At 38.2% G+C, this 24,108-nt stretch overlaps 2 protein-coding genes and 1 pseudogene across 13 annotated transcripts in view; 1 reads left to right on the top strand and 2 right to left on the bottom strand.

Moving 5' to 3' along the window:
* Positions 1-280: 280 nt before the first annotated feature.
* Positions 281-7,121, bottom strand: LOC113677961 (uncharacterized). Of its 2 annotated transcripts, none has more exons than XM_089188289.1 (5): positions 6,204-7,121; positions 3,485-3,816; positions 2,710-2,859; positions 2,072-2,194; positions 281-1,008 (listed from the first exon to the last, which is right to left on the bottom strand). In XM_089188289.1, the coding sequence occupies exons 2-5, from the start codon at positions 3,801-3,803 to the stop codon at positions 644-646; spliced, it is 957 nt and encodes a 318-aa protein (XP_089044415.1). In that variant the 5' UTR covers positions 3,804-3,816; positions 6,204-7,121; the 3' UTR covers positions 281-643. The 2 variants fall into 2 exon arrangements, with proteins under 2 accessions (XP_089044415.1, XP_089044411.1); XM_089188285.1 differs by lacking the exon at positions 6,204-7,121 and adding an exon at positions 4,417-4,554.
* Positions 5,716-6,761, bottom strand: LOC149053275 (uncharacterized; annotated as a pseudogene).
* Positions 7,122-9,981: 2,860 nt separating the features above from the next.
* LOC113677954 (long-chain-fatty-acid--CoA ligase 1) overlaps positions 9,982-24,108 on the top strand; it is a 60,569-nt gene continuing 46,442 nt past the window's right edge. For 2 of the 11 annotated variants that reach the window (XM_089188199.1, XM_089188157.1), the window contains exons 1-11: positions 12,486-12,644; positions 17,421-17,557; positions 19,095-19,203; positions 19,676-19,743; positions 20,084-20,185; positions 20,611-20,710; positions 21,252-21,424; positions 22,366-22,398; positions 23,071-23,122; positions 23,390-23,466; positions 23,879-23,956. In XM_089188199.1, the coding sequence (XP_089044325.1) occupies positions 17,519-17,557; positions 19,095-19,203; positions 19,676-19,743; positions 20,084-20,185; positions 20,611-20,710; positions 21,252-21,424; positions 22,366-22,398; positions 23,071-23,122; positions 23,390-23,466; positions 23,879-23,956 (831 nt within the window). In that variant the 5' untranslated portion in view covers positions 12,486-12,644; positions 17,421-17,518. The other 9 variants (XM_089188220.1, XM_089188153.1, XM_089188163.1 and 6 more) reach the window with 8 other exon arrangements.

The raw sequence follows: 24,108 nt of genomic DNA, 5'->3' as shown, positions 1-24,108 counted from the left end.
TGAATCAAATGTACACTATTACTCTCTGAAGGTGAAACAAACAGTTTGATACTGAGGAAAGATTTTTATAAAGAAAGTTTTTTTTCGGCATAATGGTTCACCCCGCTCGAGCCGCCATATAGCGATAGATTGAATCAAATTATGAAGACACAAATTTTAGTGAAAGCACCGAGAGCTTCCCAACGTCTTTTAGCTGATTTTAGCCTTCAAAATGACAAAAAAAAAGACAGGGTTTAGTAATAAGGTACTAAATAGAGAAATCACATCCCTAAATAATAAATAGTTTGACACAAACACCCCAAACCGAGGGGAATGAAATTTATTGTATGGCAATGAGTGTTGATTATTATAAAATTGATCGTAACATAGGTAGCAAATTCATGGAATCAGATTCAAAAGCGTGAGCGTGCTTCACAATTCCCTTGAGAACGCTGCTGACGCGTGTATATGAATGGAAGCAGATCAGAAGGAATTTCTCTCTGAACAACATCAAATCTATTGCGCGCAAACGTCATGACAAAATTGCTTCATATGCCAGCTGTGCGTTTATGGAGATATGACTAAATCTATTCACAGACGTACATGTTAATGGAACTAAAGCCCGATCTAAAAAATCCTCTCACAACGCGAAGTTAGTCGACATTCAGTCTGAACCACAATAGCGCATATTACTATATGGTGTCGCAAAGAGTTTGTATATATAATAGGATCCACAGCTTTTCACAGAAATTTTCACTGTATACCTGCAGCAGGAACCTCTTCTAAAGCATACCGTCCTAGTTACTTCACCATCTTCCACCGTAGAATGGTTACCTTTAAGCCAGCCCGACCAATATGTGCCACATCTGAATTCTGGAACACACGTTGTTAGCATTTTTGTTCCTGCGGCTCCCATAAAACGGTACCAGCCCGTAGAGAGTTTGTCGTCATCATAGACGTCACGGCTTGTGTTGTATGTGCTCTTTCTTGTAGCGTCACTCAGATTTTTGTAGTGGAAACATGCATCGGCTAGAAGATGAAATGGCAATTGTGGTCGTAAATAAGGGTTTATTGTCATGTGACGTGTGGATTTCGGTTCGGAATTCCTTACGATTAATGATTTGAAACTTTCAAATTTTAAACCATCATGGGTTTGCAATGACGTAACGTGTTTGTTGATTGCAGGAGTTTCAGAGAGATCGAGCATAAAGCTCGAGTATATATGATTTAAGAGGCATTTGTTCCTCTACTCCCGCCACTCCTTCCTAAATAAGTCAATGAGCTAGGCTAGTATTCTATGCGGAAGAAAACGCGCGTAATATCGTGCAATAAAAATCAACGAGTACACGTTTTGTTGCTAATATCACTGCTCTATAAGTTCTTTTCTGCTGTAATTAAATGTCGCAAGAACACTACGCATTTTCCTCAATGATCTTTTTTTTTCGGCAGTTTTGTAACTCGCGTTGACTTTTGCCTACGCTGAGTTTCTGTGGGAAGATACGTTTATTAGGTTAAGAACAACCATCGTACTTGAGGTTTCACTGTGTGGTGGATAACAAAAAATGGTCGCCTACTTAAACCCGACGCATAAACGATACGGAGGGATGACGAAGAGCTTTTTTTTAAAAAAAAAAAGAAATAGAAAATTTTATGTTTGTTTTAAAACCTGTGATGGTGCAGTTTCCATTCACATTACCAACACGTCTACCACTTAAGCAGAAGTATCGTATGATAAATAAATTATTATGTGATGAGCCGAATTATACACGCATTTTGATTGGTTCTTATATATGGTCTATCGGAAGGCAGACGCTTAGATGACGTCACCATTAACAACATTTTATTTTTCATCGTATCAAACAAATATATTTCCTGTTGTTATGTTTCTGTCCAGTGATAGATCACAAAAGACGTCAACATGTGGTAAGAACATCGGTAACTCACCCGGCCGCTTTTCGTGTACCGCTCTTTTGCTCTTACCCCATTTTCACGTAAGCTGTAATATATTATTTGGCAGGCGCACGGCATCGCATAATCTATTTATTAAATGAAGCGAAAAAGTAAGCGCAATTAAAAATCACTTCGTTTTTACCTAAACATGATCGTCCATTCCAAGTATATCCTTCTTTGCAGGAGCAATTATATGAGCCATAGGTGTTGATGCAATTTGCATTCACGTCACAGACCGGTTTGTCACTTTTGCATTCATCAATATCTGAGTGAAAAGTAGTTGAAAGTAAACTTAGAAAGCCAGCGGCTCCATACAAAAAAAAATTAAGAAATAGGCAAGCGGATTGCTTCGGTTTTGCTTTACCTCGCTCTGTGATTAGTACAGAAAACGCACGCCCCTTTCTCGACCAATCAGATGAAAAATAAAATCACAACTTGGTCTTCTGACGAAATGGCTAACGCATGAAACGTCAGCTTTGATAATCTTTACGGTGACCAATTTACTTTATCAAATCAGTTGACAATACTAAATTACCCAGCAACACTCTCCCACAGACGCAGAACTACAGTTTCTTTGGAAACTTACCCCCTTTAATCACGACTGGGTTGCCTGCATTTTCCCGCGTCTTCCCGCGCTTTAAGAAGTTTAGTTGTTTGCACTGAGTTCCCATTGGCTCTTAAAGGCATTTTCCTTCCTTCTGATTGGCCCGTTTTTACGTTTCAAGATACTCAATCGAAGAGCACTTTAGTTCAAATTTTATGAAAAGAAATATCACTTACCTTCCATTTTCATATCACAGTAAACCAACACTGGTTTCCCAATGCCAGTAGGATCCAACCAGTACTTTTTACTGATTGTGTCTTTACCCTCACTTAACTTTATCTCATGGCACGATAACGCTGCTAATTCAGGTAATGAACCTAAGGGGGCTGCGATAAAAAGAAAATGGTACATTCACTGCGGTGAAGTTGTCATATTTTTGAAACAGGAAAAATTCTGGTTTTCATTGAAGAAATGCAAAATGGTTTCCGTGTTTACATAGCCTGATGTAAACACGCGGGACGTTGGGAGAACACGAAATAAGCGTAGGAAACCACGACGCGAAGCGGAGTGGTTTCCAGCTTATCGAGTGTTCTCCCAACCCCCAAGTGTTTACATCAGGCTATGTAAACACGGAAACCATTTTACATTTCTTTTATAAAATAACTAATGAAAGAGGAACGAAAACCGTGTTTACATACGCTCATGTAAAATGGTTTTATGGCCAATCAGAGCGCGCGTACTATTTGAATTATTTTATAACATTATTTATATGACAAATAACGATAAACTGTATCACCCTTTGACTCCTACGAGTGACCAAAACAGAATTTCTCCTTACAATATCAATACAATATCAAGCAGACAAGGGATGAGGATAAAAATATTAACTAGGGATTTTTAGTTGATCCAATACCACGTTCCCCAAACTAACATGACAAGAACTCTATGACAGACAGTAAGGAGAATTATAAATTAGATCTTGGGAATGAAAGGGTTAAACTGCAAACGTACCTCGACCGTTCATGCGTCCCATATAAAACCGTACTTCGTCTGACCGAAAATTGTCGGGGCTTGCTTCCTTTGTTCGGTTGTTTAGTTCACAGACCTTTTCCGCAAATACATAATTATAGCTTTGACATACAACTTCTCTCTCGCAGGCGATATCGCACCTATGAGGGGCTGTTGCTGAAATTCTTTTAAAGACGAATCCCTTGAGAGCCATACCAGGTATGTTAACTTCTTTCTTGCATCCATCTTCAGCGGTAGAAAAGTCCATCAAAGAACAAAGGTAAAGAAAGATGAAGGAGCGAGATGTCCAAAACATTTCCATGACTACGCTGAAACTGTCAAAAAACGATTAGCATTTGTTATTTACAATCGGTTTTACATTCTTCCATTCTAAGTTCTCCATTTTTGTCTTTTTCCTTCTCATTTTTTTCCCAATCCTTCATAGTGTTTGTAAACTCTGCAGTGGATGTTACTATCGTCGATATTCTTAAAGGAGTCTCGTGAAAGAAAAGAGAGTGACGCGAAACGATGTGAACTTGAGCTCTTTGTAGAAAGGATCTCAATTGCATTACAGCCTTATAATGTTGTGAAATCAAAATTTGAAAGGATATTTAATTTCATGGGGTAGGAATTCAAAATAGACCGTCACAGACCTTTTGCACATTCGTATCACGTACAGCCTTCAAACTCGCAAGCTCAATTTGCAGCCCCAATGAGAGTTGAGAAATGAATTTTTTCTTGCTCTGCAAGCCGGCAGAGCAGTCATATAGCCCTAGATATCCATCAGTATAACAACGAACTACTAAAAAAGGCTTTTCAGACCTAACTTTAACTTCGCTTTACTTCAGGCGCTCTCAATCGGTCCTTTTGCTAACCATAAAAATGTCTCGCCAAAGGCAGCCTAAAAAGATAAGTCAATCAAGAATTCTGCTTACCTTCTAAAGCACAATTGGTGGGGTTTGTGCAGAAACTCTGAAATCTCAAATTGGGAGGATGGAAACTGTTTTCTTTTAAAGAGGAACTTTTTGTAAATTTCCTACACAACGCAAGCATTTGCTTTAACACGTAACCTTATATGTAAATACGGGATGCCCTATGAAAGATGATTCTCAGCTTCAGCAAAATAGGAAACCGAAACCGGGAAGTCTTAAGAAGGGACAGTGAAATAATAAATAATTGAAAAGGCTTAACGATAACGTTCTTTAATTGATTCAACTGAAGAATTTTTGGAAAGCTATACTTTAACGTTTTTTACATAATATCGCAACGGAACCGTGATTTTTCATTTCCTCCCACTTAAGATTCAGGTCCATCTTGAAAGAATTTTTAGTAATTTCGAAATTTTAGCAGCAGACGCATCGATCTACTATGTTTTGACCACAACTTTACTGGTGGACAGAAATGTCAATCACAAACCAATTTAGCTCTGACTCGGAGAAAACAAGTCAAGAATGGATCTTCTTTCAGCGGCGTCCGGGTTATTGTGAAATTTTGTCTTCTAGTCTCAGTGAATAACGAAGTGCTCTTTTTGACATACTTGGCGCACTACCGTAAGCAGCCTTTTTTTAGGGTAGCATCTACTTTCTACTTTTCCGCTGTAATTATATCCAGAAATTTCTTACATAATATGACAGTTAAATGGGTATGAAAACAAATGTATTTGTTGGATCAAAAGTTGGAAGCCATCGTGGCAGAAGCTAGGCTCCTTTGTTAAAGATTTGGTCAATTTAAACGATCAGCAAAAATTCTCATTAGTTTTTAAACTAGGGTCGCCTCTTTTTTATGTCACTTGGTGACAGATTTATAACTTCGCCAAACAAAATAAGCATTAATGCGCCTCGGCCTTGATATTTAATATCTTATTAGCTTGTGGGCGGTTAAAAAGGAAATCTTCTGTAGTTTCCTGTGCACCTATAATTTGGAAAATGCGACTTCTTTCATTTTTAATGATTTCAGAAATGTTTCCAGCTCCTTTACGATAATATGTAATTTACAGCTCGCTCAATTAATCTTCAGTTGACTAGTGTGTCTGACAATATTCAGAGGATCTTTCGAATGAAGTGCAAATATTGTCTCGACGCGTATTAAGTTTCCTCCAGCTATGACACATTTGTTATGGAGTCGAATTTTATTAAATTTTATCACGAAAGCTTTGAGTAAAGCGTTTTAAATATGTCATTTCAGATCATCAAAATGTCAAGCTAGAAAATTTGTGAAAACCCTTTTTTCCTTTGTTTATGAATTTCCACATTTAAGTTTCAATTATTCAGATAATATAAAGTACAGTTTATATTCTCTTGTTTTTATTATTTAGAAAATATGGAAAGTAAAATTATCCTATTTTCATCTAAGTAGAAAGTTAGCTTTTATGTACCTTCCGAAAGCCCTCGGCGGTAGCTGTTTATACACACCGGACATCACTGAGGAAATTGTAGCGTTTGAATCCAAGGCCAAATGAGAAAAGACACCATATTGGTCCATATTACATGGCATTTTCCATTTCAATACAAAAGAAAATAAAATCCCATACACATAAGTTGGATGAACGCAACATGCAAAATGAAACCACAATGGTACAAATGTTCTTGAAAAATTTCGTTGCCGGTGAAATTGTTGTGAAGAGTAGTTCATAACAGCTTCTTTATTTTTCAGACTCTAACTGGAAGTCTTTGAATAACTGAAAGGTATGACAGACGAAGGTACAAGAACCGGTGATACTCACAGCACGGTGTTATACTCCACTTGTGTCTTGGTATTGTCAATGTTAGCTCTCAGGCTTAACTGAGATCACAAGTCAATGCGTTTTTATGAGAGTTAAGACGAGTGGTGTCGAAATCTATTCCACGTAGCGACACAGATGCGAACCATGTTGAGGAAATGATCAATTTATATCGTTTTGGCGTGATGATTGCGGGGAGGATTGGATGCACTATGGGTCTGTACCTTTTTATTGAAACGATACCCAGGCTTTGAATCGACACAGCTATTCAAAGATCTTGGAAGAAATGAAAGAGCACGCACAAAATGGCCCCTACAGTCCATTCTATCAGTCAGGCACGGGGATCAAGTACGATCTGCCATAGTTTGTTTGGAACGGTAAAGGTTCACATGCGTACATGAGCAAGTCTGATGCCGCCATGTTAGCAATGATATAATTCAGATTTGTCCTCGTCCGTCTGTTTCGCGCTGTAATTGAAACAATGGAAGAGTTTCCAAGAAGGCCAGAATTTTGAGAGTTTTTTAGGGTGAGCTTCAGCCATTTTTCTGCAGTTGGTTTCATCCGCCATCATTGAGGCGACAAAGTAGAACGGTAACTTTGAGACAAGCGCAAATGGTACTTTTTGCCACAAATTGTATTTGGCCATCGGTTCATTCTTATCTAATGCCAATGAAAGTCCATAAAACTTTAGAGCGGTTCACTTTGATCTTGCCAGTTCACACTTGTACTTTGAGTATTTGGGGAAATAATCAGAACTGAAATTATCTTACTTTTATCATTAGCGTTTTCCGGGATAAAGGTGTTGTCACCTGTTCTTGTTTCTCAGTAATGGTTATCCATCCTTTTTCGTGCGGGGTTAAGTAAAAAGTAAAGTTAAAAAACCGACAAGACACCGACCGCCAGCACTGAATTTTTCGACCTTTTTATAATATTTAATGTGACTAGTACCCACAGCATAAATAGAATAACACATCAAGTGCTCACTCGTATCACAAATATGCCAAAGTACAGTCTTGGTCTTCATATTTGAATGCCTCGCAAGACTACCAATAAGGGACCTTAGGTAGTCATTGAAAGCCTCGGAAATATATGCAAACAAATATCGACAGTTGTTCTTGAAAAACTCACGCATCAAGCGTTTAGAAATGAATATGTCATGTCCGTCCATGATATTGCTCGATTTTGTTGGGGAGTATTCGGTGCATTTTTCGAATTTTGAGCGGCTTTTCGGAAATTACCATCACCTGACGGCTTGTAAAATATCTTAGTTTGCCATCGAATTGTGGTAATTTCCATAAACATTAACAACGACCGTTCCAACATTAATTATGGAGCCAAGAAGCTACAGAGTTTCTACCAAGTTTTGAAAATTGCGTTGTACCTAAGAGTAAACTGAAAAAAAATTACGCTAAAGCATGGTTATCAGAAACTAGACGCTCGAAGAGTGTTCGCTCGAGCTTCGTATCGAGCGTTTCAGTCGAGCATTTACCACGCGTAAAAATTTTAATTGTTTTTTTAGAGGGCACGGTAACGAATCTTGCAATCTGATTGGTTCTTTACCCGGTCAGTATTTTCCTATCTCTGCCCACGGGCCAAGGTAACGCTTTCGTGAGTCGCCGAGTACATGATCCCAACTTTCGTTGTCATTTTTCATAAATATACCTCGTTTTCCGGCTGGGCAGTATTTTTAAGCAAACACGTCGGTCACTACCTCAAGCCGATAAATAACTTATGAATCCTCTCTTTTCTCTCTATCAAATCACTTTGGTTGACAGAAAAATATTGGTTTCAGAATGAATTTGTGAAGCAATAGTGTCATTACGTTGGTTGACAAGCGGCCTAAAAACCGTCTGCAATTAATTTTAATCGTTCACAAAAAGTACCCAGAAAGTTGAAACGTGAGGTATTTCGTTACAGTTAAACTGAACGATGGAACTTTCATTCATTTAATATCTGAATTTTCACGGGCAATTTGTTCATAGTGAAAGAGCGAGCGAAGTTTTAATTTAAGTTCTACAACAAATATACGCTCCCGGTGAGTCTTTCCAATTCCGTTCAATTTGGACATTTGTACCGTAAATTGCACAACAGAAATTGAAGGAATTTTTTGAGGAAAGGCCGCATTAAATTCCCTTGTGTCTCGTTGGAGTGTGCCGTTCGAATTTAGTTTATGTGAAGGAAAGACCAGAGTTAAACACGCCATAACAGCAAAACGAGCAAACTCTCACAACTTCAAAATAAAAAAATTGAATTTACTCACAATTACTTTCCTCGCCGTTTACTTAATGAACAGAGGTAAATCTTCGAACATGAATGAATCGTCAATCAGAGTGAATAATACTTTCCGTTAGATCATTGACTGTTTTTGAAGAAAACATTGTCGTGACAGTCCTTGCCAAACTAGTTCCGTTGGTTTTCAAATCTTCTCGCTCTTTTTTTTTTCTTACGCGCTCTCTAATTGACAGGTGTCAGATTGTGACAGATACTTGTAAAAATAATGTTTCAAAGTTTGTTAAGAAGCCTTTTAAATCACCTTTATCTTTGCGGAAATGAAAATGTTTTGCTGAGGCGTCTCTCTTAAATTTGCATTACCTCTATTTCAACTACCATTTACTCACTCAAAAATTGTTCAGTTTATAGAAGATCTTGCCGTATTTACGGCCATAAATCATTCGGGTTCTTTCGGAAAGAATTTCGTCAAGTTTAAAAAAAAAATATATGTTATTTATCGGCTAAGGGTCGGTCCGTATGGTGAAAAACTGTGACCTCGTTCTTGAAAATGCTGCCCTCGGCCTACGGCCTCGGGCAGTATTTTCAAGGCCTCGGTCACAGTTTTTCACCATACGGACCTCCCAGCCGGCAAATAACATATATATATATATATATATATATATATATATATACACGAAACCACATCCGGGACCTGGGATGGGGAGTTTTCGATATCGATCCCTCCAGTGCCACTTGAACCCATTAAAAACCAATAACAGAAACAGGATATTTAACGGACGAGCTAAGCTTTAGATATTTGACTTTTCTATTCAAGTTGCTTCCGTCAGTATCCTCATTCAATTGGCTGTTGTTAACGCCACCTTCGAAATTGTGTTCACGAACATTCTTGATTTTTTCAGCACGTGAGGTGCTCGTCTCAGCATCATGGGTAGTTGTTAAATCGGCTGTCACAGTTTTGCCACTATTTTCGTAGTTTGAACTTACATATGGCTCATTATCTCTTGAGAACTAGTATGGACTTTGCACATTTGGCTAGCTTTCAAGTTATGGAGTTCGTGGACCGGCCCATTCCGAAAACGCTCGACATCATTTAGCGTGGGCCTACCACGAACGGCGTGTGCGTTTGAGCGTATAAGACAGGAATCTTTGCAAAGCGGTCCTCACAAAACATAGAATTCTATAAATTAAGTTTTTTAAGAAAAGCGAGCTCATGATAATACAAGTTGTCGCACTCTCATCCCCAGTTTCCGCGGTTTACGCAAGGAACGCCTGAAACCATGACCCCCCTTTTGGCGACCAAGAACGGCTTACATTTTAAGACTCGGGCTTCTTATTAGCTAATCTATTTCACGCACGAAATCTTACCTCGTAAACCTATTTAAGGAAGCAGCATTAATTATCGCCGGGTTCAGAATCATAAGTTTTTCAGAGGGAACAGAGAGGGGATCACATGAAAGCCTAAGCGGGGCCCCCCGTGGGGGGTTCAGGAAAATAATAGGTGGCACAACCCCCCTCCCTCTCCCTCCACCCCCCCCCTACCCAGGTCCCAGGTGCCAGGTGATAAAAAGTGATCAGTCCCAAAAGTATCATACAAGGCAACAAACCACAAAGGATCGTGAGATACAAAATCTCTCCGTTCAGGTATGTTTAATTGTGCGCTTTCGTCGCGTCTAAGAATCGTAACTTATAACAAGTACAAAGTCTTGTAATGGAATAACTTAGGCGGCAATTATAACTCTGCAAGCGGTAAACAGCTATACTTCAAAGCCAACTAAAAAAGTTATATCAATTAAGAACGTCAGTTTTCTTATTAATGACTCCAAACAAATTGTTTGGTTTGTATTGTGGCTGTTTGAACAACGTTTCTCTCGTTAACGTCAGAATTAACAGATGCCATTCTTAAATTATGCTTCCTAAGAATGAGATATTTTCGATTCTGCCTAAGTTATACGCGTTCTTGAACACAAACAATCTCTAACTCCGTTCCGCATGGAAAACACAGTGTTTTATTGTTTCTCTATAAGTACACGATCGTTATGTTAACAGTTTGCATTTCATCACTAATAAGTTGCTCGCAGGTACCCGACTTTTCTCTCTTTGATTATCAGCTTCTAACTTCTCCTTACGATTGAAATACATTGCTAAACAAGCAAGTAATCAGAGTTAGAAAAACTTTTAAATTGCCGATACTATTTTAATATATTCCGATAAATTCTTAAGAGTAGGTAAAGAGGAAATGTGTTGTTATTTGTTACGAAGTTGATTTGAGGATCGCAAGAGTAATTAGATACAGACGTTACTGAGACACTAGTGCCAAACGACGTACGGATGCAATTTTGCTTTTCTTCCACGAGCGCTTTTTTAACCCCATTTCCTGTCAACCAAACAAGAGAAGCTTGAGTTGAAAGGAGGTTATATGCGAAGGCGTGGGGCGAGAGAGAGCCGGAAAAAAAAAAAACCAAATAAAAGCAGGGGGAATGGGACGGAAAGTTACTTGTCTTCCCCTCCCCTTTCCCTCAGTGCTCATAAACGTTTTCAGTTATTATTATTCCTTTTTTTGCAAAAAAAAAACCAAAAAAACTCTTTTAGCATATCGTTATACTGCCTGCAACAATCAGATCGCCACATTTGGGTATGTATCTGGCACCAATCAGATCACAGCATTGAGGTATGCTTGCGCTAATCAGAGCGTCAGGGTATCGTCCTTCATGCCAATCATGTCATAAAATTAGGGTACCGCAATGTGTTGCGACGGAATCAACTCTACATTGACACACACAAAGAAAGACATTAACAAAATTATGTGGAAGAGTATTTTTGAGGCAACTTGCTGTCACTGAGCAATTTTGATTTTGTCTCTGACGAAGGAAAGGCAGTAAGCATCATCATATCCTGCGAGAAGGCCTTTGTTTGGTCTCGTCACGCAGCAAGGGAGAAACCGCGTTGCGTGACGAGACCAAACAATGGCTGTGAATGAGACTACAGGAAGCGTGGCACCAATGCAGTTTATTTTTGCCAGCAGTTATTCAGACACCAGTGGTAATGTGCCATAAAATACGTATGTATGAGTTTATTTCAGGTAACTTGGAAGGTTTTTTCTTTCTACTGAGAGATATTTCATTGAAATCTTTTGAAAGTAAAGGTTCTATTTCTTTTACAAAAATGCAAACATCAGTTACTTGGTATCTCATTGCAAACCACCAATCCGAAAAATCACTCTTGCATGCGAAGCATGTCCATCTTCAAATATGTCTCGCCGTAAGCCTTCGGGTCACTCCCGCTAAGCTGAAAGGATAGAGTAAGGAATGCCCCAGGTTTCTCGGTGCTGAGCATGTTTTAAAAAAACAATTAAGCTTAACAGGCACATTACTACCACGCTCACAGAATTTCAAACTCCGACCGAACAACGCACGTGCTAAGCGCCGAAGGGAAAAAAATGGGTGTTCCCGTAGTGACGTCGATAAGGAAGTTTAGTTGACATCTTTCCAGGCATCTGAATGAGATTTACCTTCTAAACTACTTTGCACCGAGTAGAACGGTACAAGCAACGACAAAATGTCCTAATTCAGTGTGTTGTATACCAGCAGCGTTACATTTGAAGATCTCTCAACAGATCTTGTCAGCGGCTTTCCAGAGGCAAACGCCCAATCAGTTGAATAATTATAGCCTCTTGCAGCAGTTGTAATCTCCCTCCCCTACCTTTTCACGTTCATGCGCTGTTTGGTCAGAACCAATTTTCTACTGTCTATTTAAAGTATCGTTTATAGAAATGACGTCACAAATGTTCAATACTTTGCACTTTGGCTCTGTGCTGAAAAATTCATGAGTCATTTCTATTGTTAGTAAAATAGAATGATTGATTGTCATTGGTTGAGATTTCAGTTTAACCAGATTTTCAAAGAGGACGGTTTTCTGGGAGTTCATAATAAAGTGGAACCATGTTCAGGCCTAGGTTGCCGCCGATACGCCGTTGGCATGACCATAATAGTGCTACATGACAGGTTAGATTACGTGACACCGGAAATGACCGGTGGACTCTGAAGTAATAATGATAACGTGTAACTGATTTAGCGGGCATCAAATTCCGACGACAGCCACGACGACAGCCGACTTCGACTTCTCCGTTAACACGTAGTTTTATCAACTAAAACAAAGTGTGAAAGAAGCTTTGTCGATAAACATGTGTATAACCTCTTAAAGCGATTGACTGAGGTGAGTTGAGAAGTTATATACATTCATTGTGTGACGCAAATAATTCTATTCTTGACGAAATTACAGCTATATTCGCTTCCTTACGGACTATGTACGTAAACGAGGGCAAAATCGCATGAAAGGTGTTTTAAAATTTCCATTCAATAAAAAACAAGGGCGATAAAGCGTTTCGTGAGGCAGAATATTCTTTGCTATGTAAAACACCCTATTAATACAAAAAAGAATTTGAACCTTTCCAAGATCTCGCAAACAAGTATTAGCTGATTCAGGGAGTTAAGTTTTAGAAATTTAAAGCTGATTTTCCTGACACTTCTGTGAAGCATTTATGTTTGAGCAAGGACATAGTAATTTGTTTCTACTGAGCATCTTCGAAAATAAAGTCGGTTATCCACTGACCAATAACTTCCACTGACCTTGCCCTAAAACCGAACTGGTTTTCGAAAGCTGTTCAAGTACGTTTTTATTCATTTGTGAAAATCTTGTGAAAGTGTTGGTTTAGATTTCCGATAAAAAATGTTAAAACTTTCAAGGTCAATCGGCTCGCATACCCACTCACATCTATCGATGGTGCTTATGAAAGCGTGTACTATATAGACTATATAGAGTTATTACAGTATGAGAGTTAGTCAGAGAGCCAAGAGAAGAGAGGAAAGAGAGATGAAACCACTCTAAATACAACTGTGACAGAAAACGCAAATAAACAGAATTGAAAGGGACAGGCAGGGATTCGTTTCTGTATCCAGCAAATCGAGGTATGCTTTGCAGCAACTTTAATTTTCACGCACGTTTCATTAACCTCATATCGCCAAATAAAATCTTCCCAATTTTATTGTTTGTTTACAATTTGTAAAAGTTCTTTTTAAAACATGGCTTTACAACTTAACTGAATTACCGATTTTTCTTTTTTTTTTTTTTTTTATTTTTTATTTAGCGAGAGTTTCAAAACTTATTTTTATCAAAGCATCATGTGAACTAACCCTAAATAAGCTTATGCGGGCAAAATATTTTCAAGTTTATCTCTCATTAGTATTACAGCCGTCTCAATATCAAAGATCTAACAATCCTTTTCAATTGTTGATTTAATACACACTGTGCATTTGTTATCATGTTTCACAAACAAAGTTAAATTCATCATTTCCTTCAAAATAATAGTAAGTTTAAGTTCAACTAAAACATGATTCTTATCCTAAGACGCTTTTTAGTTAAACAGAAACTTTAATTTGAATTTACATAACAAGAATCTCCTTTGTTATGTTTCTACTCGAAGAAACGTGACTGAAATAGAAAATTCTGGACCGGAAAAACATGCACAGCCAGCTTTGTAAGGGAGGTGTGATTTCCGCTTGTTGTTAACACTGCTGAGTTTTTCTGGATCACGCCTGCCACCATGAATCGAAATTATAAGAGACATGTTTTTGGAACGTCTGTAAAATATTTACAAACACAACTTAATTCGAGAAATGTAGTCATCTGCAGGATCCCACGTTCTGCGTAGCACAGCACAGTCGGCGGAGTGGCCTCCAGTCGAAAAAGCACTATGCGTCACTTCCTTGAGACAAATGGAATCTGTCAGTAAACATGTACGGAGTCGAACCGCATCCGATTTCGCGTCTATGCGCTCTGTCAACTGAGTCGTGGATGAAGAATTCATTAGCGAGTTAACTTGGGTCATACATTTGGGGCAATTACTATGTAAAGAATTTTGAGTGTCGAGCATAATCCGTGTTTCCGTTGGGTCCCCTCTTTTGAGAGATTTTCAATCGAACTTCGAGGGTAATCCGGTATTGAAGTGGTTTTCTTTACTTCGCTCTATGGATTGATCTAAAAAACCCACCCACCATCACAATTCCGCGCTTGAGGCAGTTTGCTTTAATTTGCTTTGAATTCTCATTGGCTCTTCAGTTGATATTTTCCTTGATTCTAATTGCCTACAATAAAGGTTTTGGTTCCCTAACACTCAAATGAAAAACGCTCTTGTCGAAGCTTTAGGATTAAACCGTTGAAAAAAACTGAAGACATTATTCTCAAAGAAGATATAAGCAGAATTGAGCATTGCTTATGTTAACTGACTTCATCGGTGGAGTATGAAATAAAACTTCGTTCTGGGTATGGACCGGTTTGGCCAGTCCGTACCAATAATTGTGATATGCGCCACGTTATAACTGTGATAACGGTCCACATGTGTCAAGCTCTCGGTATTTAAAATCAGGAGACGAGTATAATAAACGGTAAATTTCCGTAGAATCCCATACTGCTCTAAAACAAAACCTTAGTCCCAATGGCAAACCATTTTTTTCGCCATCGTTTTGTTTGATGTACAACACTGTTTGTAGAAAACTGACAAAATTTGATGTTTAAATCCTTTCAAAATCTTTATAAAATCCAAGCCTTCGCCGATCCACGGCATTATCAGGGATACGAAAAATGTTCCGCGTAGGGTTTTAATACAAAAATAAATTTAAAACGTGTAAAATCGAAATGCTAGGAGTAAACTGATATATAAGATAAATGATATAGTTCAACGAACTGCATGTATACATAATGAAGTGTGTGGTTGTACAAACATCTTGCCAAATATCGCTATCCCTACTCATGATGTCATCGGTGAATAGTTTGGCCCACGTCGAGAAATATGTCAGAATGGTAAATTCAGTTGACAGATAGCTCTGATGTTCGCTCAAGGTGATTCCTCAATATGGCACTACTCATCTTGTACTGCGCATAACATCGCGTATTTAGGTGAATAAGCACGTGCGCATTCTAGGAACATCACGAATTGTTTCAATCAGTGTTAAACAGCTAAGATGGTATTTTGCTCTTAAACGGGCACGGTCACCTATATTTTTAATTACGATTCTCGAAACAGAGATTTGGTAGGGAAAAGTTTCAAAAAGATCGCTTGACAACTTTTATTTCTAAAAACTCACCTTAACACTTTAACTCCCAGGATCTGATTATTAATTCTCCCATCTAGCTGCCACACATTCCCATGTAAATAAGTCACAAGAATTTGGTATTACATCAGGACCACCAATCTCTACCTGATAAGTTTGAATATCCTCATTACATGTTGGCTGGGTAATATAGGATTATCATAGGGAGAAGGTACACTTCTGAAAGTTAAAGGGTTAAGCTATCATCTTTCAAGGTGGCAAGGAATCTTCAGTTGACCATGCGACTTAATTCAGACCTGTATTTCGATTTTCCTGTAACGTTTTTCGAAAAAGAGAGAAAACGGAAAAAAAAACAATAACAACAACCGTACTCAAGGCCATTCGCAATCTCAGAGGACACTTCGCGACATTTGCTCTCTTAGGGGATAAAGGTAAATGCTTATGAAAAAGGGCCTTTCATATTTATAGTTTACCCGTCAAATTCATCGACTAAACCATTATTTCAATTATCAAAACAATACTCGCCTCAGAAATAAAAGGTGATTAAGCCTTTGTCTCGTAGGTGGTAATTTTCCTTTTAAAATACTCATTAGCCACACAAAATATTCACGCCCATTTAGCTTCAAAATATTCACCTGCTTTGCTACACTCAACATGTTGTATTCAACGGCATGCGAAATCATATCTTGTTGATCACCCAGGTTCAAAATCTTCTGAACGGCCATCTTGAAAACGAGTAAGTTTTGTTGGGTTTTGGATACTTTCGTTTCTTTATGCTAGTTAAAAGTTACTGTTGACGCTTTTCCTATATAAAATCATTTTCACTAGTTGGAACAAATCTTAAACAAATCTTACATTTTACATTATCGGTTGAGGGCAATGGCTGCTGATCGCTCAGTTTGGTTTCATACTGCAAAACCGCAAAAGTGTTCATTTATGGTGTTTTAAAGGTCCACTACAAAAGCCAGATGTTAGCCACCTTGCTGTGGTCGATATGGCAACCGATAAGCGAAGAGGATTTTTATTTATCACACGTGGGTTGTAGTCCGTATTATGCATGGTGATTATGAGTACGCTCAATCGAGGGAGTCTCGTTTCTGCAGGTCTCAAATTTTGGTTCTTTATTTCTGGATCTTACCGCTCACTGCGAAAGTTTATAGTCATGAAAGAGTTTCGTTTTAAAAACGGTTAACTGAAGAGAAAGATAGAAGGAAATTTAGGAATTGTATTATGTATTTTGGATTCGTTCCCATCACATCTCTTGAAATGACAAATTCGAACACTTTGTGTTTATCAAAAGCAATAAGATAACCTTTCTAATTGCGCCTTTTTGACGAGTCTTAATCAATGTTTATGCATGGTGATTAAAGGAAATTTCAGCAATGATACAGAAGCTTTAATTTTCGTTATCATTATTTTTATTTTGTCTGTTTCGTTACAGCGCCATTCAGTCAAGCCTGAGAATGCACTATAGAGCTTTTTTTAAAAATACTTAATAGAATCACGCCAGAATGCAGACTTTCTTTCTACTCATTTACATTTTATCATGGTGCCAACTTTTCTTTACTCTTATGCCACGATACTTCTTGTAACATGAGCACATGAGGCTTATGTTTAGAAATCGAATCTTTTCTTTTAGACAACTTTCCCCAACTCTAAACCACAACACGTTGGTGCAACCTGAGAATCTGCATTCAATGAGTACTGAAGTCATTCAACAAGCCAAGAGTCTTATTCGACAACATCCCCGCATTGTTCAGGCAATATTTCCAATAATATAACCTTCTATAATTGAATTTCCCTCACTTCTCTTGGCAGGGAAGAGGGATGGTAATAAATTAAAAGGTGATAATGTATAATGACCGGTTTCGTGTTCTTTCAGACGCAGCATCCGGGAGTTTGGCAGTTTTCACAGCTATCAGTGGCGTGGCTATTTTTGTGTTGATACGCTGGTACAGAAATAAGACTCGTGGACACGAAATGGACCCACCACCAGAACAGCAATCTGTTGAAGTAGAGGTAGCTTGTAAATTTTTCTTTTTGACTTCGTTTACTCTCCTATTTGAACAAATTTACAAGAGATCTGTCTTTCAAAATCATAGGACACCATTAAATTCCTAGTTAGCAGTACGCGCCCTCGATGAACGCAAGATTTCAGGCTGTTCAAAATAAAGTGAATGGCTGCAAATGGCGATCGGTAGTTCTTCCGATTGTCTCCAATTTTTTCGTAACTTGCCGGCTCTATTAAAAAGATAGTTTCAGTTTCAGATATTTTTTAAAGTACATTATCAAAAAGACTTGTATGGTTGTTTCCGTGTGAGATATCCAAGAGCTATGGCGAGGACAGGCGAGGCGTTGCGAAACTGAAAAGAAGAACATAATCTTAAAAGATTACGAATAAAAATTGTGGTTTGACCATTCTTCCAGTTTCCATTTGACGATAATGGACCGTTAAGGGCTTTAATCCCACAAATTATAAGTCTGTTTTTAAACCTGTCAGGAGTGTCACAAAGATTCATTGTATTGGTAAAACGAGTATGTTTCCCACCTAAATGTGTTTTACCTTGAGCCTGGTAATATCCATTGTGCAGTTAAACTTTGAACGAACATTCAGACCCGCGGAACCTTCGATGTGCTGAGTCTGATGTAGAATTAAGTAAAATGAATTTAGCCATTTCCAAACTGAAGAACGGAATTTATTCGGGCTTTTCAATTTATCGCAATTGGCACAAAAAGAAAGGTCGTAAGCTGAATCCAGTTAAGAAATATGTTCAGCATGTTTCTTTACTCGACTACACAGCTCCAAATACGTTCACTACCTAAATCTATCTACCGGATTCATTTTGGGGACTGCTGATCCTTACAGCAGACAAGAAAGTTGTCTTTCATGAACCTAGAAATAGCCCGCTGTCACCAAACAGTTCTCTGCAGCTCAGATAAAAGCATTGTACTACGGAAGGCCTGAGGCCCGAAGCTTCGCGTAAAAAACAATCTTTCTTTTATTTGTGTGTGTTCTACGCTTGTACCAAATATTTCTCTAATCGACAACCGAGCTAAATTGCTTAACATGATTCTAGTTCATTTGTACAAACTAAATCCTGCAACACTTTCAACAACTCTTACATCTAAAAGAAGTTAAACTGGCGTTTTCTCAAACGCACCATTAATTAGCAAAAGCCGAATTTCTCTTAGTGTTGTAAACAACATGCATCCCTCAGCTGCTAACCTACGATGTTTAAAACGGAATTTTTTGCAGGCTTTGAAAGGCAAGCATGTTTAACGTTACCAGGCCCAAACAAGACAAAAAAATAAACCCGCTGTTTAAGAGTTTTTTTTAGGGCTGTGGAGACAAGATGGGGTGTCTAAGGAACTACTCTACTTACATTAACTATAAGAAGTTTTACATTTTTAGTGTATATCACGGAGAGAAAGGGGATGTTATTTGACAAGTTGCACCACTCAGATTGAGAGCAAATTGCCTTTATGCACTGTATAGTCCGATAGACAAGACTTATAGAAAGTGAAATTTTAGACTAACCAAGGAACTTTTTCACAGGGTACTGACGGAGCTCGGCGGACCACGCTGTCATCTGAAATAATTGCAAGGCAATATCCGGATGTTACCACTGTGTATGAAAGCTTTCTCCGCGGAGTAAAACTGTCAGGTTAGTGAGATTCACAGATTTTAGCCCTTAAACCCTCTCGCTCCATATACATGTATGTCCACTCAAATGATCAGTCTTGGAAATGAAAATGTAGATGCCGTGGATTCAAACGGCCTACTGCATGGTGAAAGAGAGAGGAAGATGATAAGCGACCAGTTCGTGGGCTGAAAAATTAAATACTTATTGCTGCGGAGTGATAAAAAAAGAGATGCACTATTGATATTGTGTTCAACAAAACGTCTGCGGAGTTTTAAACTTGTCCGGTGGTTTGCAATATTGAACTCCCATGATCCAATTTTAAGGCTTTCAAAGTGTAAAGGCAATTAGAAGTTGTTAGTTCTTCTGGTCGTTCTTACTTTCGACCTATTAACAGCATTCATATTAAACTATCAGTTTAAATATAATTTTTGACAGCAGAAGCTTAGCTTGGTTCAGTCCAACACATCTATTTTATTTTTCGTTCTTCTAACAGGGGACAGTCCTTGCCTAGGAACAAGGGATCCAATCAGTAAGAAGTACACGTGGCTGACATATAACCAGGTAAATGTCGGCAGCAAAATAATAAAGTAAACACTGGGAATAACTTTCGAGCATTGCTACCTCACTGCAATAGACAGTGCCGCCATTGGTGGGGAGAATAAATGCCGAAATGAAAATGTCGCCCCCCTTAAATAAAGGCATTTGATAGCTTGATGGTTCACCATTTCCTCATATCTTCAGTTATAGTCCGTCACCTGAAAATGTGATGCCGTAATAAAGTACCAAGGTATTTGTCTTATATACGGCACGGGGTTGCCAAAAAGAAGACCCTTCAAACTAACTTTTCGTCTAAAAGTTCCATTTTATTTGCCCGATATTGTAAACATTATTTCTCCCCCAGGTTCATGAGAGAGCAACGTTCGTTGGCGCGGGCCTGGTCGCTTTAGGTTGCGAGCCCTCACAACAGACCTTCATTGGGATCTATGGACCAAACCGAGTGGAGGTGAGCTGTGAAATTTGTGAGGTGTGAAATGTGAAATGTGAAACTGCAATTATCTATGGGAACCATCTTCTTTTAGCAAAGTTTGAATAATGCAATTAACTAAGGGAAGAGGTAGGTTGGGGAACGGACGTAACGAAGCCGCGAACTGTTAACGTCTTGCACAGTTTTAACCATTTAACTGCCTTGAGTGACCAGGACAGAATATTTCTCCGTACAACAGCAGCACAATATCAAGCAGATCACTGATGGATAGCTAATTGATCCCATACGAAATTCTCTAAACTAACAACATAAGAGTTATATGGATGACAGTAAGGAGAATAGCAAATGAAATCATGGGAGACTGAAAGCAGGAGAAAATCCTTCTTATCCCTCTGGGGACAGACGCTGATGATTTTTTTAATTTTTCTTTCTTTTTCTTGTAGTGGGCTTTAACTGATCTGGGTTGTCAGATGTTCTCAATGATTTCCGTGCCAGTGTACGATACTCACGGCGCTGAAGAATGCATTTACATCATAAACCACGGTGCGAAATTGATATCATATGCAATATAATCTCCATCTTTAAGCCACTCTAATACAGGGCGTGACCAACACACATGGGAAAAGGAAGTGGAGGATATTAACTATGGCAAGAAGTATGATCTATGGAAATTTCCAGGCTAATGCAGCGCTTATAAATAGGATGGCAGTATCAGGACGGTGATCGTAAATACATTATTCAATTGATTGATTAATTATTCAAACTCGTAACCTCGCGATGGATTGGCATTTCGCCCAAGGAGTAACAATAAACTTAGACACCGCATATAATGTCTAAGTAGATTGTAATGCATCTTTACAGCTGGGGCATCTTGTAGAGGGAACTCCACCTTTTAGGGTCATTTTTGATTCGTATATACAATTTTACAGAAGTTCTGCAGCCACACTTTTTAGGAGAAATGATTAAGTAAATAACAGAACTGAAAACGTAATAGATTATTTAGAAAGTCATAAATAAGCTGCTATTTATGCTTTAAACTTACGTGTTGTTACTCAAGGCTTTTTTTTTCCATTTTACTCTTCAGCCAACCTTTCTACTATTGTTTGTAACGAAGACAAGGTGCCATTGCTTCTTGAAAAGGCCCAGTTGTGCAAGGATCTGAAAAATTTGATAAAAATAGGATCCTCTGTCACTCAAGAAGAAGATAAAAAAGCAAAAGATATGGGTCTCAACCTCATCTCCATGACAAATCTAGAAGTAAGTGGTGGTATTTATCCTGAGCCGTAGAGTAACACAGAAAAACAGATAGGGATATTACTCTCATCTGTTTATGATAGGGCGGTTTTTAGTAAAGTGTCGTATAACTAAAACCAAACTAACCGTAATGACCAAAGAGGAAAAAGGAAAATATCTTACAGAACTACCAAGAGCTCAAAAATTAAAACAATAAACTTCTTGAGGCGCGTTAAACCGCGAGCGACCAAGAAGTGGTTGCTTTTTAGTTTTGAGCTCTTTTGATTGAGAGAATGGCGCGACTTTTTTTGCCATTTAAGGAGTAAAGTAATGCAAATTCAATGCAATCCAGGATTAATCTCGAAGCTAATTTTAAAATTGCTTTTCCATTTTTTGTTATAACCTCTCTGAAAAGTGGAAAGACAAAATTAAATATTCCTTACAAAGACACCTCATTGCTTAGTATCGTACTATCTGTTGAATGAATAAAGCTTTATTCAAAATCAGTTAGTGCTACACTGAGTTGAAATATATGTTTAACCTGAGCTAAGGCCGCGAAAGGAATTTTTACGCTGGTCAGTAAAAAATGGTAGGAGTGTATAGCGTCCAATTTCGCTTCTCATGATCACCGCTGAAACAAACACTAGGTTCATGAATTGAGAATGAGGAAAGTGATCGAACTTCTTGATTATTAAACAAATTCTCCTTGTCAGTGCCATAGAAAATTTATAGAGAACGTTATGAAGAATATGTATTCTGATGTTAGCGTGCAAAAGACTAATCCTCGCCCCTCCTTCCCTCTCATGAAACACAAGAAAATCGAGAAGAAAAAGACTGATGTGGCGATCTCATTCCTTCAACGTTTTTCATCAAACCTGCCTTATATTTCTTCATTTTTGTGGTCACGGATCCAGTACCTAAATGTGTTCTTGTCTGATTTTGCCGTTTTTGTTTCCTAATCGTAGGACATTGGAAAAGAGAGCTATCAGGAACGAAAGGTAACAGGAATGAAATGATTCGCTGATCTTGTATTGTTCCTCCGAAGACATGAATTCCTTATTTCAATGATTAACTTTTGCAATCAAATAGATCCGGAAACTGCTAAAGTTTTTTTTTTTTTAAAGCCAGTTTCCTATGTTTAAATCAAATCACTTTCACTCCTAATTGGCTCGTATGCTATCAGCAATTAATATAAATCTACTTGTGCCTTATCACAAATGCTACTACCTGATTGTCTACGCTATAATTCCATAATAGACAGTGAGAAGAGAACGTATACTGATACAGTGCGTTTCTAACCAAAGCTGAAAATATTCACATGAGCCTGTCTTGTAGGGGAATTTTTAAAGGACTTGTAGATCTATACTAAAATAACAAGAGTATGCACTCATCATTTTATTGGGAGATAGAAATCTCGATCTCTGAATCTAGTTATTGATTCGTGATCAGTGGTAAGAGGTCGTTTACTTTGTTAACAGGGAATATCTCGTTTCATGAATGATTCTTAAACAAAAATATTTTTCTTAATATTGTGCCTTCTATTTCAATCGTGGAAGTGATAATTAACTGGGTCTTCGTCCCTCTCCACTAATCCTCTACAACTCTAAATAGGCTTGCCGATCTCGCAAATCACTGCAAACTAAAACGACCGCTGTTTTTTATTCCTTCAGCCTGCTAAGCCCGAAGACATTTTGACAGTATGTTACACAAGTGGAACAACAGGTAAAATCCGTTGGATCATAGCAACCCCTTAATTTCGTCTTTTAAAAATGAACCTTACTATGCATCTGTCATGAAATGCTTTAATCCTCATATTTTTCCTTTCTCCATTAAATGTTATCCTTGAAAACTTTCGCACCAACTTTTTCGGGACCACTTACATTTACTTTTATTATTAGCGGCTTCAGCGTGCTGCATACGTTACAAACCAAAAATACATCACATTTGATGAGTGTTTCGTTATATGCTTAACTTATTTCATGGTGATAGGTCCACCAAAGGGAGCCATCCTGACACATGCCAATCTTGTCGCTGACATCTCAGCATATCGTTGGACGATGCACCAGGTATGCAGATACGTATGATGCTTCAGGTATTTACGTACGTATAATGCACCAAGTATATACGCATGTATGATGCTTCAGGTATTACGCACGTATGATGCTTCAGGTATGTACGTACGTATGTGCCGTCCTTTTACATCTGAGCACTGGGTCCTGCAAGCTTTTCTTAAATTACTTATTGTAATCTCTCGACTCCCCATCAATGATGTTCTCTGCATATTCAATTTAAAAGCTTCGTTAGAACATGGGTAACAATTCGACATACTGTGTTTTTCCGCCTACTTAACCCCAAAGCTGTTCCCGTAACTCGCGACGACTCGAAAGACTGATAACTAGAGTACTTCAAAGTAGATCACTCTATAAAAAAGGGTATAAGAATTATTAACTCATCTTGCCTGTTTGATAATTATTGCAGGCCGGTTTTGAGCTGACAACGAAGGATGTGCATCTGTCATTTTTACCGCTGGCTCACATGTACGAACGGATGAATCACGTGAGTTTCACGCGAAAAAGAAAATTCGGCAGTCGTTAGATGGATCTCATACAACTCACGGTTACATTTTACCAATTTTTTTCTTGTTTTTTTTTTTTTATTTTAATTGTCAATCCGAAGATGTGATTAATAAGTTTGCCCCAAACGGAAGC

This window comes from Pocillopora damicornis, chromosome 1 (assembly GCF_964200805.1).
Source record: "Pocillopora damicornis chromosome 1, jaPocDami1.2, whole genome shotgun sequence".
In the NCBI taxonomy this organism is placed as follows: Eukaryota; Metazoa; Cnidaria; class Anthozoa; order Scleractinia; family Pocilloporidae; genus Pocillopora; species Pocillopora damicornis.
This window is presented reverse-complemented; position numbering and strand designations above follow the sequence as displayed.

Excerpts from the sequence above, each read along its gene's own strand:
- LOC113677961 (XM_089188289.1), bottom strand. The coding sequence starts at position 3,803 with ATGGAAATGTTTTGGACATCTCGCTCCTTCATCTTTCTTTACCTTTGT. Across the intron at positions 2,195-2,709 it reads CTGTGATATGAAAATGGAAG|ATATTGATGAATGCAAAAGT; the intron begins GTAAGTGATATT and ends CTTTTCACTCAG. Across the intron at positions 1,009-2,071 it reads GAATGGACGATCATGTTTAG|CCGATGCATGTTTCCACTAC; the intron begins GTAAAAACGAAG and ends TTCATCTTCTAG.